Source organism: Pongo pygmaeus, chromosome 7 (genome assembly GCF_028885625.2).
Source record: "Pongo pygmaeus isolate AG05252 chromosome 7, NHGRI_mPonPyg2-v2.0_pri, whole genome shotgun sequence".
Taxonomy (NCBI): Eukaryota; Metazoa; Chordata; class Mammalia; order Primates; family Hominidae; genus Pongo; species Pongo pygmaeus.
In genome coordinates, this window is record NC_072380.2 from 463,268 (window position 1) to 482,303 (window position 19,036).

The 19,036-nt window shown below is 50.7% G+C and overlaps 1 protein-coding gene across 8 annotated transcripts in view; it reads right to left on the minus strand.

Moving 5' to 3' along the window:
- ERICH1 (glutamate rich 1) overlaps nt 1–19,036 on the minus strand; it is a 59,363-nt gene that overhangs the window by 977 nt on the left and 39,350 nt on the right. For 5 of the 8 annotated variants that reach the window (XM_054498807.2, XM_063668494.1, XM_054498804.2 and 2 more), the window contains 2 exons: nt 8,459–9,433; nt 3,536–3,730 (listed from right to left, as the gene is read on the minus strand). In XM_054498807.2, the coding sequence (XP_054354782.1) occupies nt 3,536–3,730; nt 8,459–9,433 (1,170 nt within the window). Of the gene's footprint in view, nt 1–3,535; nt 3,731–8,458; nt 9,434–19,036 lie in introns of those variants that run through there. The other 3 variants (XM_063668495.1, XM_054498809.2, XM_063668493.1) reach the window with 2 other exon arrangements.

The following is a 19,036-nucleotide window of genomic DNA, read 5'->3' on the forward strand; positions in this document are numbered from 1 at the left end:
TTGCGACACCACAGTAGCCCCTGATGTCACCACCAACCCTCAGGGCTTCACGGCAGGGACATGGCTCCGACCTCTGAGCCCACTGGTCCCCGGCTCCGACCTCTGAGCCCGCCGGCCCCGGCTCTAACGTCTGTGCTCACCGGGCTCACGGGGGGACATTGGCTGCCAGTGAAGGCTCTCCCCAGGGTCAGGTTTTATAACTTGTTGGGGCACCAAATGCTGCACCTGGAATCCACTGCTTCTGAAGTTTCCAACCACAGAGAGCCAAGCCACAGATAACAGAAGCCTCATCCACACTCCCCCCAGGCAGCCTCCATCCCACCCAGGGGGAAGTTGCCTGAGCTCTAGAAAGCCCCAACAGTCAGGATGATAAAAATCTAATTCCCATACAGAGGGTTAGAGGAGGGTGATGTTCGGAAACTCCCAGCCCTTCTCAGTGCACAGTGCGAGGAACACTCAGGGAATGGCAGCTGCTACTGATAAGGAGTGCATGTAATAAAACGTCACAGAAGCGGGAGAGCTTGGCCCTAACGCTGGCATCGCAGCTGAACGCAGCCCCCACGACTGAGGAAAAGTAACTGCTGAGCCAGACAAGAGGGAGAGGAGACAAGATCGGCAGAAAACACCCTCACCTGCTTTTCCAATGTGATCTCTATAGAGGTGAGAGACACAGTGACTAATTAAACTCCTAAGCTAGTTTTACGGAAAAAACCCTTAATTTCAAAAACTCATATAGGCCAAGTCTGCATTAAACAAATACAACGTGTGAAAATGAAGCTTCACTGTTCGTAAAATTTTATTTCATAAAACAGCTTGACATAGAAAAACTTTAAGCATATATCCTACAGAACTCAAAGGAGTCCTTTCTTAGAGAAAACAGGTTCTTACACACAGTTTAGTTCTATCAGTGGTTTAACGTAAATGTGTGTGTATACAAAACATGTCTGATGATTTTAATATAAGAAACCAATTGTTTTAATAATGGGGGTTCTGCTAAATTCCCCACAACTGCCAAAACTCTTTTGGTGCATTTCAGAAAAGCCTCAAGTGTGAGAAACAGAACAAAAATTAAAAAAATTAAAAAGTTAAAATTGCTTACTTTCATCTCTCATAAAAATCTCCTATCAGTTTAACATAATAAAATCGGCTTTTTTCTTTGCGGTTTGAGATAAATCTGATTATGGAAATCTAAGTTTGTTAAGTACTTGCTGTAAGAGGCCTGACAACCCACCAGAAACAAAGAGATGCCGGCCTGGGGCCAACGCCGCCCTCTCCGCACACACAGATGCCTTCTCAGGAGCACCGCCACCTTCCTGGTGGGGCTCCTCCTCTCTCCTCCACTGTCACCCGTGGGCCCCGTTTCCTCCTCCAGTGTCATTCCTCATGGCCCCTGGCCACGCTCCTGGTGGGGATCTGTACTCCCTGTCCCTGACCTCTCTCCTCCCTGCACTCCCGGCCCCACGGCCCTCTTGAGCCTCAGCTGGAACCTGAGGTCTGACTGGCACCTGCATAGCTGCCCAGCACTGCGCTCTGGGCAGGGCCTCTCACCTCAAACCCTATCTTTCTGGGAGCCCCTCCTCCTCCTCGCGGTGACCTGGTCCTCCCAGTGCCTCACCGGCCACTTGGCAGCTCCCACTGGTTCTACCTCCACGGCCCACCTGGATGTTGGCTACAGCTGCCTAACCCGTGGCTGCACCTTGGTCCACGCTGCAGGCCCCTCTCGGCAGGTCCTCAGCAACCCCAACCTGGTCCACGCTGCAAGTACCTCTTGCCAAATCCTCAGCCGCCCCCACCTGGTCCACACTGCAGGTACCTCTCAGCAGGTCCTCAGCAGCCCCCACCTGGTCTCCATTCTCTATCTCCTCCATCCAGCCTCAAGATAACAGCCCAGAAGCCTCATAGCCTCCAGAAACCTCCTGTCTCTGTTTGCGTAGAAGCCCACAAGGCTCACATGCCCAGGGTCCCATGTGCCTGGTCCTGTCACCTCTCCCCCTTCTGAGACTCACTCAATGCACCTGGCCCTGTAACCTGCATCCTCTGGTCCAGCCGCCGGGCTCCTCGCAGCTCCCAAACACACGGGTTCACCCATCTCAGCGCGTGTGCACTTGGCTGCACAACACCCTCCTCTTCCTGCTCCTCCACGGCCTCATCTCCAGGATCTATCTGCAGGTCTATGACGCATCTCACCGAGTATCTGGCTTCTTTTCCAGCTCCTCAGCTAGGAAGCAAGCGCCCCAGGGCAGGGTCCCCACCAGCCTTCCTCAGTGATAGGCTCCACAGCCCAGAGCACCATGCAGGGCAACACAGAGCCAACACCTCCGCGACGGATGAGGGTGTTCTGCATAAAGGTAGCTCCTCCAGCACCCACATGCTCTGCACGCTGTGATTCCAGTTTCGTGGTCCCTGCAGCCCCCAGCTCCCTGCGCCGGTGCCACGGCGTCATCACGCCACGGTTATGTAACCGTTTGCTACCTGGCTTCTCTAACATGCCGGTCTTGACCCCTCAGCAACCCTGTGGGTTTCTACGGACAGAAACCACTCCCGACACTTACTCTGAAACTCCCTTCATGAAATCTGCAGAGCCTCCTTCACTCCTTCTCTGGGACGGGTGCCACGGACCCACCTTCACTCCTCCTCTGGGACAGGTGCCACAGACGGGTGCCACACACCCTCCTCCACTCCTCCTCTGGGATGGGTGCCACGGACCCACCTTCACTCCTCTGGGACAGGTGCCATGGACGGGTGCCACGGACCCACCTTCACTCCTCCTCTGGGACAGGTGCCACAGACGGGTGCCATGGACCCTCCTCCACTCCTCCTCTGGGATGGGTGCCACGGACCCACCTTCACTCCTCCTCTGGGACAGGTGCCATGGACGGGTGCCACGGACCCTCCTCCACTCCTCCTCTGGGATGGGTGCCACATGCCAGCCCTGGGCCAGGTGGGCTGCTCTGCACTCAGTGGTGTGCAGGTGAATGGTTCAACAGCCTGAATTTCTGATTTTCAGCATTTGCAGGTTTCTGTGGCCTGAATACCCTCACCACAGCTTGTGTCACTGCACACGGCATTGGGAAGACATGAGCACAGCCGCTCCAGCACACAACAGTTTGCATGAAAAGGATGCCCGGTGCAGGTGGCAGAAAAGTCATCATCGCCACATCAGGGGTTCAATAAGGTACCAGAGAGTTGGAGGCCAGCAAAAATTTACCATCTACCACACCAGTAGAGGAGAAGGAAAAGAGGAAGAAATGAATTCACTTCTATTTGAACTTAGGAAAATTTGGCTCCAAGAGTTGACAGCTCCCAAGTCTGGAAACTTAGACTGCACATGCATTTCTGCATATATTATGTGAAATATTTTTATATCAAGCAGAGATGCAGGAAGCCTCTTTCTCTCTGGGACTCTATTCTCCATGCCATATGTGCAGTGTCATATTTTCCAACTCATTGCTGTTTGGGTGGTGTAAGTCTTTTAGAGGCAAACCTCGATGAGAGTATCTTAAGCAGGACCTTGAATAAATCATATGGTACTTACCAGGAGGCATCGTGCAATGTTCTGGGAACATTTCCAGAGCATGCTTCAATCTCTCAGTATCTTGCAGAAGCAGCAGCGTTTTCATGTGGTACAGGATGGTCACGTCTGAGGGCGGCATGCTGTGTGACGCAAGACGGTCCAGCAGCTCCTCAGCGGCATCTGCAAGGGCGGCTGAAGCTGCATCTCTGGAGACACCTACATAAAGTCAGTTTTGCTTGGAAATACAGTTTTGTTTTTATTTCTGTAAACTAAAGATAAGCTTTCCTCTCTTAAGGAAGGTCTCAAACCTACGCTTCCACATAGAATGTCTGGGAGATAAGAAGCTACTAGAAGAGAGAATCAGAACACAGCTCAGTACAAAATACCACTGCATGAATGACTGTGGAAACCTGGCCTGTCTAGATGCCTGTCTGGTGAGATGGCTCCCCTGGCCCGTCTACACCTCTGTCTGGTGAGATGGCTCCCCTGGCCCGTCTACACCTCTGTCTGGTGAGATGCCTTCCCTGTCCAACACATGACTCAGGGCTACAAACAGCAGCAGGATAAACCAGACAATGAAACCAAGCTCTCTATGTCCATGTCACATCGCTTAAAAAAAGAATCAGACTGTGGCTGTTTAGAAGAAATCAAGGAGAACTGAAAACAAGCCTGACTTCCCCTCGGTCCGGCTGCTGGTCTTGCCTCTCTGGCTGCTGTTCAGCAGTTTGGCTGCAATGCGTTCGCCTCTGGTGGTTTCGGCATTAACCCTGCTTGGACTTGGCAAGACTTCTTCAACCTGTGACTCTGTGTCCCGTAACAATGGTGTAAAACTCCCAAATGTCACGTCTCCATCCCGCCCCCGCTCCGTCCTCTCTCCTCTCCACCTGGGCCTGTTTCAGGGACACCAGACTTCCCACTCCATGTCTGCCGGGCTCTTTCCTGTGTTTTCCGTCCGTTTTCTCTCCAGCTGCATTCTGGGGACTTTCTTCCTGGTCACCAAGTCTCTTTTATGCCAACTCTCGTTTGCTGTCTCCCTGTCTTTCGGGGCCTGAATTTTAGTTACTATATTTCTCAGGCCTAAAATTTCCATTTGATTATTTTAGTAGATTCAAATTACCTGGCGAAATGCTCCAATTTTTCCTTTTTTCCCCCCTTATTTTAGGCTCCTTGTCTGATAACATCAGCATCTCCTACTCCGGCTCTACTGCTGTTTTTTTCTCATGGTTTTCGGTGCTGTGGTCCTGTCTTGTGGCATGCCCGGTAAACTGTTGCTGAACGCATAGGAAAGACTGCAGAGGTCTAGGATGCCGATATTTCCCTCTAGAGGGCTCACCCTTTGCTCCCCCAGGCAGACCGAGTAGAGGTGGATCCCCCGGACCGTGCAGGGACTGAGCTGACTCCAAGGTGGCCACACATTTGGGACAGGGTTGTCTGCCTCTGGGCTGCCTTGCTCTGCTGGGCTCGAGGGTCAGGCCGATCCTCATCTAATCAGCACCTCAAGATGGCCAAGAGGCCCCTGTGTTTGTTATTCGGAGGCTCTCTGTGTGGCTTCTCATCTTCCACCCACAGCTTCAGAATTGGGCAAAGGCTCTAAGGGAAGCCATGCAGAGTGTTGAGTTCTGTTCTCTGACCTCTGAGTCCACTGGCCCCAGCTCCAACCTCTGAACCCCCTGGCCCCAGGTCCAACATCTGAGCTCACTGGTCCCCAGGCTCCGACCTCTGAACCTGCCGGCCCCTGCTCTGACCTCTGAGCCCACCGGTCCCCAGGCTCTGACCTCTGAACCTGCCAGCCCCTGATCCGACCTCTGAGCCCACCGGTCCCCAGGCTCCAACATCTGAACCCGCTGGCCCCTGCTCCGACCTCTGAGCCCACCGGCCCCCAGGCTCCGACCTCTGAACCCACCGGCCCCCAGGCTCCGACCTCTGAACCTGCCGGCCCCTGCTCCAACCTCTGAGCCCACCGGTCCCCAGGCTCCGACCTCTGAACCCGCTGGCCCCTGATCCGACCTCTGAGCCCACCAGTCCCCAGGCTCCAACCTCTGAACCCACTGGCCCCTGCTCCGACCTCTGAACCCGCCGGTCCCCAGGCTCCAACCTCTGAACCCGCTGGCCCCTGCTCCGACCTCTGAGCCCACCGGCCCCCAGGCTCTGACCTCTGAACCCGCCGGTCCCCAGGCTTCGACCTCTGAGCCCACCGGCCCCCAGGCTCCGACCTCTGAACCCGCCGGCCCCTGCTCCAACACCTGAGTCCACTGGTCCCCAGGCTCCGACCTCTGAACCTGCCAGCCCCTGCTCCAACCTCTGAGCCCACCGGTTCCCAGGATCCGACCTCTGAACCTGCTGGCCCCTGCTCCGACCTCTGAGCCCACCGGTCCCCAGGATCCGACCTCTGAACCTGCCGGCTCCGGCTCTAATGTCTGAGCCCACTGGTCCCCAGGCTCTGACCTCTGAACCTGCCGGCCCCAGCTCTAATGTCTGTGCCCACTGGTCCCCAGGCTCTGACCTCTGAACCGGCCAGCCCCAGCTCCAACCTCTGAGCCTACTGGTCCCCAGGCTCCAACCTCTGAGCCCACCGGCCCCTGCTCCGACCTCTGAGCCCACTGGTCCCCAGACTCTGACCTCTGAGCCCACCGGCCCCCCAGGCTCTGACCTCTGAACCCGCCGGCCCCTGATCCGACCTCTGAGCCCACTGGTCCCCAGGCTCCAACCTCAACCTGCCAGCCCCGGCTCTAATGTCTGTGCTCACTGGGCTCCAGGCTCCGACCTCTGAACCTGCCGGCCCTGGCTCTAATGTCTGTGCTCACTGGGCTCCAGGCTCCGACCTCTGAACCTGCCGGCCCCGGCTCTAATGTCTGTGCTCACTGGTCCCCAGGCTCTGACTTCTGAACCTGCCGGCCCCAGCTTTGACCTCTGAGCCCACTGGTCCCCAGGCTCCGACTTCTGAACCTGCTGGCCCCAGCTCCGACCTCTGAGCCCACTGGTCCCCAGGCTCCAACCTCAACCTGCCAGCCCCGGCTCTAATGTCTGTGCTCACTGGTCCCCAGGCTCCGACTTCTGAATCTGCTGGCCCCAGCTCCGACCTCTGAGCCCATTGGTCCCCAGGCTCTGACCTCAACCTGCCGGCCCCAGCTCTAATGTCTGTGCTCACTGGGCTCCAGGCTCTCACCTCTGAACCTGCCGGCCCCGGCTCTAATGTCTGTGCTCACTGGTCCCCAGGCTCCGACTTCTGAACCTGCTGGCCCCAGCTCCGACCTCTGAGCCCATTGGTCCCCAGGCTCTGACCTCAACCTGCCGGCCCCAGCTCTAATGTCTGTGCTCACTGGGCTCCAGGCTCTGACCTCTGAACCTGCCGGCCCCGGCTCTAATGTCTGTGCTCACTGGTCCCCAGGCTCCGACCTCTGAACCTGCCGGCCCCGGCTCTAATGTCTGTGCTCTTTGGGCTCCAGGCTCCGACCTCTGAACCTGCCGGCCCCAGCTCCGACCTCTGAGCCCATTGGTCCCCAGGCTCTGACCTCAACCTGCCGGCCCCAGCTCTAATGTCTGTGCTCATTGGGCTCCAGGCTCTGACCTCTGAACCTGCCGGCCCCGGCTCTAATGTCTGTGCTCACTGGGCTCCAGGCTCTGCTTTTGGTCTCTCAACCTGTGAGGCTGGTTTTTCTGCTCTCTGGGCTCCACCAGGTCCTTTCCCCAGACCCTCACCCAACGCCCACACTCAGGACTGGCAGATTCCTGAAGACAAGTGGCTGCAGATGTTTCCATGATAATCTCCCCGTGAGGGTTCCAGGAGTTCCATCTTTCTATGAGCTGGTTTCCTGAGTAGCTTGCTGATCCCTTCAACAGGTGTTTCTCAACCTGGCTTTTTGGTTACTCCTGGCATGACTGTTGGTCTGCCCCAAGCTGCTCGATCACACACAGAATAGAAAGTTTACTGAGACCTTTCTGAATTCTACGTCTACTTTGCAGTGTCTTAGCCATGTCTTCCTGATGTGCCATCTGGATACGTGTTTTCAATTTGTTAATACAATCTGCTGAGAAACACGCTAAAGAGGAAGAGGCTAGAGTGCTCTTCATGTTGAAATCAATCTATTAAAAATGGTACTTCTGCATCACTGTTAAAATCAGTTACTTACTTCCCAAATTATTACATAGCTGATATTTCTCAATCTTGTTGATAAGAACACCATCAAATGCCTTGCTTAAATCTGGATCTGCTAAACCCACCACATTAACCTGAACCTGCTGGTAACATCATTGAAAAGACACCTATACCCACAAAAATTAAAAAGTATTAAAAAAAAATTAAAGAGAAGAAACCCAGGAAGCCAGCCCACGGTGAGTATCTCTGTTCCGGGGCAGCCACGTGTCCCTAGGTCAGCTGTCAACAAAGCGTAGTGCAGATGTAAGCAAGTGCCATCTGTGACATTAAACCTACATTTATTTTCCTTATCTTATGTCAGTATAAACAACTGCACAAAAATGCTTGCTGAGAAATTGTGCATCCGTTCTATGTGGAAGAGAAAATGAAATCTGTCCTAAAGGCACAAGCTGTGTTTCCTTCACCTCTCAGTCTGCTTATGAAGGTGAGCTCAGCTCATCAAAGCCTCCAATCTGGATTTATCTCTTGTTTAGAAAAATAGCCTGGATGCCAACACACTCCAAAACCTGACCTTAGAGGCATGGAGGACACGGGGCCAGCCTGTCCTTGCAAGGCACAAGCCACAGCTGGCCACGGCCACCACACTGCTTCTCTGGATATGCCAGGGGCACATGCCTATCCACATCATCGGTGGAAAGCACGTAAATACTCTAATCTTTGCCTTATAACTAATTATTTACATTGAATATTTTTAATGTATGTTTTAACATTTAAGCATTATATTTGTTTCTTTTAATAAACTTTTAAGTGGATGTCACTATGCAAGAGAAAAACAGTAAAAAACATACCGTCATAAAAATACATTTCTTGTGTTGACTTCAAAAAATTTAGAATACTGTCTGCCTTTTCATTGGTAATTGTATCATCTTCCTCGCTGGCATCCACACCATCCTCCTCCCCGGAGTCTGCACCCTCTTCCTCCCCAGCCCATGTCGGGTCTTCCTCACTGGCATCTGCACCGTCCTCCTCCCTGGCGTCTTTAATGTCTTCCTCCACGGCCGGTGTCGGATCTTCCTCACTGGCATCCGCACCATCCTCCTCCCTGGCGTCTTTAACGTCTTCCTCCCCGGCCCGTGTCAGGTCTTCCTCATTGGCGTCCACACCGTCCTCCTCCCTGGTGTCTTTAACGTCTTCCTCCCCGGCCGGTGTTGGATCTTCCTCCCTGGTGTCTTTAACGTCTTCCTCCCCGGCCGGTGTCGGATCTTCCTCACTGGCATCCGCACCATCTTCCTCCCTGGTGTCTTTAATGTCTTCCTCCCCGGCCGGTGTCGGATCTTCCTCACTGGCATCTGCACCATCTTCCTCCCTGGTGTCTTTAATGTCTTCCTGCCCGGCCGGTGTCGGATCTTCCTCACTGGCATCCGCACCATCTTCCTCCCTGGTGTCTTTAATGTCTTCCTGCCCGGCCGGTGTCGGATCTTCCTCACTGGCGTCCGCTCCGTCCTCCTCACCAGCCTCTCCCACGCCTTCCCCTTCACTGCTGCTGTCCTCCGGCTGGTACATGAAACTGACACCAGCAGCCTTTGCTGCCAAGCCGGCTGCTTTCTTCCTTTTAATTTGCTGTTTCTTTTTCAGTTTCCTTTTTTTATTTTTGCTTATTGTGGTGCCATCTGTGTGCTGTTGCTGAGATTTCTCCTGTAACAGACTCCGCTGTTTCTCTAATTCTGCTTGTTCTATAAGAACATTATTGGGATTTTTAAATTTTTTCTTTGATTTATGCTTCCTAATTCTTTTTCTCTTTGGCTGGTCATGAGGATCCTGATCTGTTAAAAAAATTCAAATATAACGATTTTCAGTACAATGAAACTATAACAAACATACTAGGCTAAATAAATTTTCCATCAGGATCTTGTAGTTTTAGTAGAAAAAGAGTTTACACCATTTACTTCGGTGATTCTCAACTTTACCATCAAAGATCCTAGGACTAACATAATATAAATTAGCAACCTGCTTTTCTTTTTCCCATAAAAGGCTCATTTAGATGTATATACACTCACAGATGCGACAATCATAATATATGGTGTGTTTTGAAGGATGTACAAGTTGTTGCTTTTTTTTTTTTTTTCTGAGACAGCGTCTTACTTTGTTGCACAGGCTGGAGTGCAGTAGAACAATCTCGGCTCACTGCAACCTCTGCCTCCCAGGTTCAAGTGATTCCGGTACCACTGCCTCTCGAGTAGCTGGGAGTACAGGCAAGCACCACCATGCCCGGCTAATTTTTGTATTTTCAGTAGAGATGGGGTTTTGCCATGTTGGCCAGGGTTGTCTCAAACTCCTGGCCTCAAGTGATCCACCTGCCTCGGGCTCCCAAAGTGCTGGGATTTCAGGTATGAGTCATTGCGCCTGGCCAGTTGTTGCATTTTTATAGTAAAATTTCATTTCTATGGGCCTTTCCCTCTATGGGGGGGAAAACCCTTATTTCTTATGCTTTTTAAATAAATTTATTTTACAATTTAGTCCTTTCTAAGGTTACTTGTGTGTGAGAATAAAAAATAATGATGATTTGCCCATCTGAGTCAGCAACAGGTTGCGTTTTGACACGAAGCTAAGCTGGACTCCAGGTTGGCAGAAGGTGGTTTATAAATAGCATAGGTTGGTGGTGTGCTGGTAAATGGCTAACAACCAGCTCTCTGAAAAGTCCGGAGTCCTCCCATCTGCTAATTTCCCTGGTGTAAATACTTCCCCCATGGCCGATTTCAAACTACCACTGTGGTGTTGCGAACAGAAGAGGTAGCACAGCCAATTCTCACAGGCTGAGGGGCAGCATGCCTTGAAAGGGGCGGGGGGAGAGGGTGGGCAGCAGGCACCACGGATAAACCATGGCAGCCTCAACACTTCAGTGAGGACAGAGGCGCGGCGCCCCCTCGGTGGGGACAGAGGCGCGGCGGCGCCCCCTCGGTGGGGACAGAAGCACAGTACCCGTGCTGCTGCTCCCTGACAGAAGGGTCTCAGATGAGTAACTGGCGCCAGGCAGGGGGAATAGAGGATGTGTGCAGGCCAAGAACAGACAGCACATGGCGCACACGCCCTGCCCCACACCCAAGCCACGCCCAGACACTGATGGGTAAAGTCTATACCACAGGCATCTGTGCCACGGCCGGCACACGGCTCCCAGGTGTTGCCCGAGCAGATCTAGAACTATAAAGCTTGCCGCTGCACCACGCCAAGGGCGGGGGTTCAGACAGTTCTCATTTTAGGAAGTGCCTGTTTGAGTTTTCTGAGCTGTGCACCCCATCACAGATTGCGAAGAATCAAGATGAAACAACGTGAGTGAAGTTTGTGAGAAACTGTAAAGGCAGGTTCCCTATCATTTCCACTCAAGTGCTTTCCCTTCACCTCTGAAATGAGATAGAATACGTGAGTTCCTCTTCCACAGTGAAGCTCTTCAAAGCGGCTTCCTATTCTCCTCTGTCTCAACAGCCTCAAGCACACCGCCCTCAAAGCCCAGGGCCTGCCCCCGTGCTGGACAGGAACCTTGCAGAGGGTGAGCTCCAGGCTCTTCGCCAGCTGCAGACACCGCAAGCTGTGATGCAGTCCCACCCCATGACTCGATAAAGCAGTCCCATCAGTTTCTTTCACCCTGAAAATACAGAAAGTATTTTACCAAGCACCAGCCTCCCCTCTTCATCGGATGTAGACACCCCCCAGCTCTGTTCACGGTCAAACTGAATGCTGCTGTGGAACTGTGAGATGACACTGCTGCCGCTTTGTGGAAGAGTTCCCACCGTGTCTTGATGTGATTGGCATCTGTTCTGCACAGCCTCCACCGCCACAGCGTGGCACAGGCTGAAGCAGCTCTGCACACAGTCGCAAGATGAAGCCGCCCAGCCTGAGTCTCCTCGACACCTTCATCTCGCTCCTCACTCGCCAGTGGGTGTTTGAATAATTTCATCTGTGAGTGTGTGTTGCTATTGGGGTCCACTGTGCAGGTCTGACCAACCAGCCTGGTCCAGACGTCTTTGAACAGCAGCCCCTAGATCTGCCCTGAACACACTGATGTTTAAAACCAACCACGTCTAGGTAATCCATTTTAATTTCCCAGGTTCCGTTAAAAAAAGATGAAATTAAGCCTCTCCTCTTAGGTGTCTATTAAAAAATATGATTGTCTTCATTAATTTGGAGATAAGTAACACATCGAGTGTTTTCCCACCCACAGGAAGCCCCTCTGGGACGCAACAGGTCACAGGGGCGACCCTCATCACCCAGCAAGAATGCTGCGGAACGCTGCTCATCATCCCCCAGGCTCCTCCCGGCACGTCCTTCTCTGCCAGCTCTGTCAGTGCAGCTCATCGCCAGTGTCGTACCTGGGGGTCAGCTTCCCCTCCTAAGACTACAAGACAAACAAATGGTTGCCCTGTTGAGATCGATTGTGCTATTGATCTATTTTTATAAGACTATAAAACAGTAATTTAAAAAGGTGAAGGAGGCAAAAAGGCCATAAAATGGTAAGTTTATCACATTTTTTCACATAAATGTGTGTGCATGTGCTTTTGAAAAGGAAAAGTTAATATACATTAAAAAAAGAGACTGGACATCCATTTCTCAGGATGCTCCCTGCAGTTGCTCCTTGGGTGGTCTAAGTATAGTCTGATTTTTTTCCCCACTAATTTCTCTGATCTCCAAGTCTAGTTTAAGAGAGGAGGCTTGAAAAACCAGCATCGGGAACACAGAAGTGCCGACGGTGTTACGAAGGTAATGAAAGGATACTGCACACAACGCCATGCAAATCAGTTAATCTGTTAGAAACAGATTCCTGAGAAAAGTACAATTTATCCAATGGACACACAAAGAAACAGAAAATCACAATATTCCTGCATTTGTCTTAAAAAATGAGTCTAGTTAAAAATAATCCCACAAAAGAACTTCAGGCTTAGATAGGTTCACCTGAGACTTTTACTAAACATTTAAGGAAAAAGTCTTGGGAGGCTGAGGCGGGTGGATCGTGAGGTCAGGAGATTGAGACCATCCTGGCTAACATGGTGAAACCCAGTCTCTACTAAAAATACAAAAATTAGCCAGGCGTGGTGGCAGGTGCCTGTAGTCCCAGCTACTCGGGAGGCTGAGGCAGAAGAATCGCTTGAACCCGGGAGGTGGAGGTTGCAGTGAGCTGAGACTGCACCACCCAGCCTGGGCGACAGAGTAATACTCCATCTCAAAAGAAAAGAAAAAGCCAACACGTGTCTTACATACCCGTTTCCAGAGAGCAGAAAAGATAATGACCCCTGACGACTCCGACGTCCCTCACAGCTCTGGGCCCTCATGGCTCCGACGTCTGTCACAGCTCTGGCCTCTTATGGTTCTGGCCCCTCACAGCTTCAGCTCCGACCCCTCACAGCTTTGATCCCTCACAGCTTCTACTGCTCACAGCAAGTGACCCCTCACAGCTCCCACCCCTTACAGCAGTGACCCCTCACAGCTCCCACCACTCACAGCAGTGACCCCTCACAGCTCCCACCCCTCACAAAAGCTCTGGCCCCTCACAGCTCCCACCCTTCACAGCACCCACCCCTCACAGCTCCCACCCCTCACAGCACCCACCCCTCACAGCTCCCACCCCTCACAGCTCCCACCCCTCACAAAAGCTCCCACCCCTCACAGCTCCTACCCCTCACAGCTCTGTGAGGCCCCCAGCGTCTCCACTTCCCTGACAAGGGCATTGCAAGAAGGGAGTGCCACGGGCCCATCTCTCCCATGGATGCTGCCACAAATATTCCATGCAACATATTCACGAGATTCCAGTCATGTAAAGTGTATGATAAAATCTCGAATCAAACTGCCTCAAAAGAAGAAATCTAAATCGGATACAAGATACCTACAAGAACCCACAGCCAAGGTCATACATGATGGTGAAATGCTGAAAACCTTTTCTCTAACAGGTCCTGTGACATCACTATGGTCACCTCCACACCGGGGCTCCAGGCAGGGCACGAGGGAGACAATGTGTGCAAGAGCTGGAAAGGAAGAAACACAGCTGCTACCTCTGTGAACACAGAAAATGCAAGAGAATCCACAGCTGCCACCCTCCCCTGAAAACACAGAAAGTCCAAGAGAATCCACAGCTGCTACCCCTGAAAACACAGAAAGTCCAAGAGAATCCACAGATGCCACCCTCCCCTGTAAACACAGAAAACGCAAGAGAATCCACAGCTGCCACCTCTGTGAACACAGAAAATGCAAGAGAATCCACAGCTGCCACCCTCCCCTGAAAACACAGAAAGTCCAAGAGAATCCACAGATGCCACCCTCCCCTGAAAACACAGAAAGTCCAAGAGAATCCACAGCTGCCACCCTCCCCTGAAAACACAGAAAGTCCAAGAGAATCCACAGCTGCTACCCCTGAAAACACAGAAAGTCCAAGAGAATCCACAGATGCCACCCTCCCCTGTAAACACAGAAAATGCAAGAGAATCCACAGCTGCCACCCCTCCCCTGTAAACACAGAAAGTCCAAGAGAATCCACAGCTGCCACCCTCCCCTGAAAACACAGAAAGTCCAAGAATCCACAGCTGCTACCCCTGAAAACACAGAAAGTCCAAGAGAATCCACAGCTGCAACCCCTCCCCTGAAAACACAGAAAGTCCAAGAGAATCCACAGATGCCACCCTCCCCTGTAAACACAGAAAACGCAAGAGAATCCACAGATGCCACCCTCCCCTGAAAACACAGAAAGTCCAAGAGAATCCACAGATGCCACCCTCCCCTGTAAACACAGAAAGTCCAAGAGAATCCGAATCCACAGCTGCCACCCCTCCCCTGAAAACACAGAAAGTCCAAGAGAATCCACAGATGCCACCGTCCCCTGTAAACACAGAAAACGCAAGAGAATCCACAGATGCCACCCTCCCCTGAAAACACAAAAAGTCCAGGAGAATCCACAGATGCCACCCTCCCCTGTAAACACAGAAACTCCAAGAGAATCCGAATCCACAGCTGCCACCCCCCCCTGAAAACACAGAAAGTCCAAGAGAATCCACAGATGCCACCCTCCCCTGTAAACACAGAAAGTCCAAGAGAATCCACAGATGCCACCCTCCCCTGTAAACACAGAAAGTCCAAGAGAATCCACAGATGCCACCCTCCCCTGTAAACACAGAAAGTCCAAGAGAATCCACAGCTGCCACCCCATCAACAGGCAAGTGTGTCACAAACGCAGTGGTCACCACCCAGGAGGAAAAGGAACATGCCACCAACATACACATCATGAGCTGCAACATCCTGACAGTGTGTGAGAGAGCCTAGACTGTGCCCGCTCCCCCAGTTCCACACACCACCTGGCCCCACTTCTGTGAGTCCTGGGGTCTGTGAGCAGATCCAATGGGCAAAGGGGAGGAAGGGGCCGTCTCAGGGCACAAGGAGACCTGGTGGTGACGGACACATTCATTATTTCAACTGCGATAGTGGTCTGAGGGTCATGCTACACGCCGACTCATGAACTGCACACTTTGAACGTCAGTGATGCTGCCCAAAGCCACTAAAAAACGCCATATCCCAGAGAGCCAGACCGGATGCGTTTGGCAGGCTCTGCCGCACCAGCTTGTGGCCTCTGCACCCCACTTCCCCTGCTGTCAACTGGGGGCGTGACAGCAGCTCCAGGGTCACCCAAATCCCCACGCCCAGAGCCCTGCAGTGCTGCCCGGCCTAAGGACGCTGAGTCATGGTGCCTACTCCATCCCAGATCTCAAAGTTCCTGATGCTTCTGGACAATGGAGCACTGCACAAAATAGCTTACAATCTAGCTCACGAGAAAAACAACATCCTTTAACTCTGTCTTATTTAAAACACGTGCCTGCGTTTGTGGTGAGACATACCCAGCAGGGGTCACACGAATTTGGCAACTGAGAAAAAAAGATGTTTATGAATGACTTTCACATATGAGATGGAGAAAAGCTTCCTTGGGGATTGGAGTCCCATACAAAGAATGCAAGAGTAATCAGAACTTGGAGGAAGAAAACGCAAGCAGGATTGCAAAGCAGTGCCCTCCACCTAACGCAGACAGAGGGCCTCCACAGGTCTTGCCACCAGAAGCCACAGAACCCATCCGTTTTGCAATTGTTGAGCTTCGGTTCATTCAGACAGACCTGTTTCTTTGTAATGATGTTTTCATTGTGCTGTTAGGTTTCCTGCCAAGCCAGAAACCATTTCCTAAGCAGAAGCCGCACTTACATCTGGGTGGAAAGATGGCCAGCAGAGACTGCCAGGCTGAGCCTTTGTCAGGCTCCGGAACCTCCTCCGGGGCCCACCTGTGCACTTCCCTGCAAAATCCAGTTTCAGCAACAACCCTGCTAAGTCACTTTAGCAAGGACCCCACCCTTGACACCTGATTGGGCTCCTCACCCCACCACCCCTCGGTGACGTCTGGTTGCCCTGTCTGCCTTCATTAAGAATCCTGGTGGGTTGCTTTAGCCAGAATCTCCCTCACCTTTATGTCTCCTCTCAGAAGTTTTCCATCCACCCCCACCCTGCCCCTTGGCTATAGATTCCCACTTTTCCTTGTTGTATTTGGTCTTGAGCCCAGTCTCTCTACCCCCATGCAGAACCCCGTCGTGGTGGTCCCTGCACCTAGGGTGATGTCCTGAATGAAGTCTTCCTCACTGTGGTCTGACAGACGTCTTGACCACCGTTAACACAATTATAGTCACAACCTCCCAGCTTCTCAAAGTCTCATCTGAGGGGTCTGCCAGGCATTCCGTTCTCAGGTTTAGTGAGGAACACAAGACCCTAAGGAATATTACCCAAAATAAGACAGCTGGCTCAGCAGGTCAAGGGGAAAACAACTGAGGCTTCATCCAAACAGCTCTGAGGCCCTGAGCATGTGCTCTATGCTCTGACGTCCCGGTGGCTCTGACACGGGCCCTTTTACCCTGATGCACTGTGACTTCTCCACTCATGCTGCACCCTCCATATGACTTTTCAGAACCACTCCACAGACTCCAGAATGTCCACATCTCCAGGGCATCTGGAAGGTCTACGCCCTTCACAGCCAGCAGCTGAAAGCGATGTGAGGGAACCAGAGGCCAGGCTATTTATAATCAGAGCAGTGCACTTTGAAAAGCTGCCATTCTCAAAACATACCTTTCAGACACACTAACTTTAAAAGTCAGTGTGACAATGTGTCAAAACTCTCTCCGCTATTTGGCACCTATGTTCTGATGAACTGCCGGAGTAGAAATAGTTAGATACCAAAAATAATCAGTCTTCAGATTATTCTAATTCTCACAGCTGCACCTTCTTTCATGAAAGTAGGCTAGGCATTTTAAAGGAAACATGAATTTTATTCTAGATTCAAAGCTAGGCTACAAATTGCATCTGATAATTACCCTCAAGCTACCAATGTCCTCTAGGTGCTAAATAAAAAGTAGTAAACTTCTTATCAAGTTGATTTAAACCCCATCTGTGAAAGATCTTTAAAATGTAGTAAGATGAAAAGCCTCCAATTGCTGAGGGTGCTGTTTGCCTAAAATTGAGGATAATATTTTATAATAACACACATAGATTGTACTCATTTAGCCAAGGAAACACTGGAGTCTCACAGACGTGGACACTTGGGCCTGCTGAGAAGCATGTCCTGCCCCGGGCAGGGTGGTTTGAGACCCTTGGAGACTCTGGGATGGATGAGAGGTGGCTGTGGCTGGAGTGGACCATGGCAGTTGCTTTCCATGTAGAAGACCTGCCACAGAGAGAGGAATTCATGTTCGGTTTGGCCTTTGAGGATAAAATTCAGACCTGGCAGACAGGGCTTCAGGGAACAAAGGTGGCTCACATGGCTCCTGGGGAGAGACTTCTCCTCAAGGCCTCAGCCACCAAGGACTGCCTGTGAGATGGGGAACACCCCTCCAGGGTCAGCCATGAGGGTCAGCAGGTGCCCGAACACCCTCCGAATAAATAGGACTTGAAGAGTTCCCTGTCACTTTAAAAAAATGGATTCTCACTCTCTCTCTCAATGGATCTGAATGTGTAGCAGTAATTTCCAAAGACAGCAAGGGAGGCGCAGCCTTGGAGCCGGAAATGTGGCTTCCTCTCCCGACTCCATGCCAGCTGCAGGACATAATTTAGCTTTTGATTCCAAATGGCAATGAAAGAACATATGGGACCTCAATGTTATAAAAAACTGAGTTGGGCTAAAACACAACAATCTAGATGCTAAAGTTTTTGTGATTTTTAATTTGGATGCCTGGCGGTGATCAGGAACCACCAAAGGAAAGATGGGTTTTGCTCTAGATATGATCTGCTGCTAAGCTAAATATCTGCCTCATGAATACTTACTAAATATGTGGTCAAATACACATTATTTCATAATCTTCAACAAGATTAGTTCCTGAATTGTTCCCTGAGACAGACTTTGAAACCGAAATAATGTCCAAATTTTCTAGGTTAGTTTTGAATAGGCTTGAATTATACATACTCAAGAAAATGTTCTTATGTTTCATGTTTACATGTTTGAGTTTTAAAAACTGACTTAGTGTAAGACTGAGTAGTTAGTGTCTCACCATAGAACACTTTGATAGATACTTTAAAAAACAATTCACATTTAGTCATTTTCTATAACTTTCCATAAAATGGCCAACAAAATGATAAAAATTTTATAAGCAATAAAAGGCTTAAAATAGGGCAATAAAGTGCTAAATTCCCTTAAATAAAACTGTCAAAACCATGAGGCAAGTCATTAAATTAAAATTAGATGAAGGAAAGTTTTTTTAATTTAAAGAATAGGGAAGTTAAGAAAGTAATTAAAACAATATAAAGGAAGAAAAAACTTTGAATTATTCAATAAATATAAAGCCACAGTAAATAAAAAAGTTAAATAGTAAATTTAAATAGAGTAAATGTATCCTCAAAAAATGTTAAAATGAGGTTATATTTGTGGGAGGCTCTGAAACTATGAAGTGTTTTGTAAATATTCTTCATCGACTTGGACTTGTGACTTTTTGAGTTGAAAACTTAACTAAAACGCTCATTTACTTCACGGGTTTTCAGTGGTTCCACAGACAAGAGGGGGGCTCTGAAGCCTGCAGCTTAATTCCAATTTCTGTCAAGACATCTGTTTTCCTCCCAGGGATATCGGGGGAACCACCCCCAATATTTCAACGTAGGGATCGGGTTCCCACATGCACTTGGGAAAAAAGAAAGACCACGTTGGGCGCCAGATATCGGGGGAAGCAACTCCCAGTATTTCAACATAGGTTCTTTTCTATTTTCCCTAAGTGTCAGCTGGTCTGAGAAATAAAGGGACAGAGTACAAAAGAGAGAAATTTTAAAGCTGGGTGTCCAGGGGAGACATCACATGTTGGCAGGTTCCGTGATGCCCCCTGAGCCGCAAAACCAGCGAGTTTTTATTAGCGATTTTCAAAGGGGAGGGAGTGCACGAA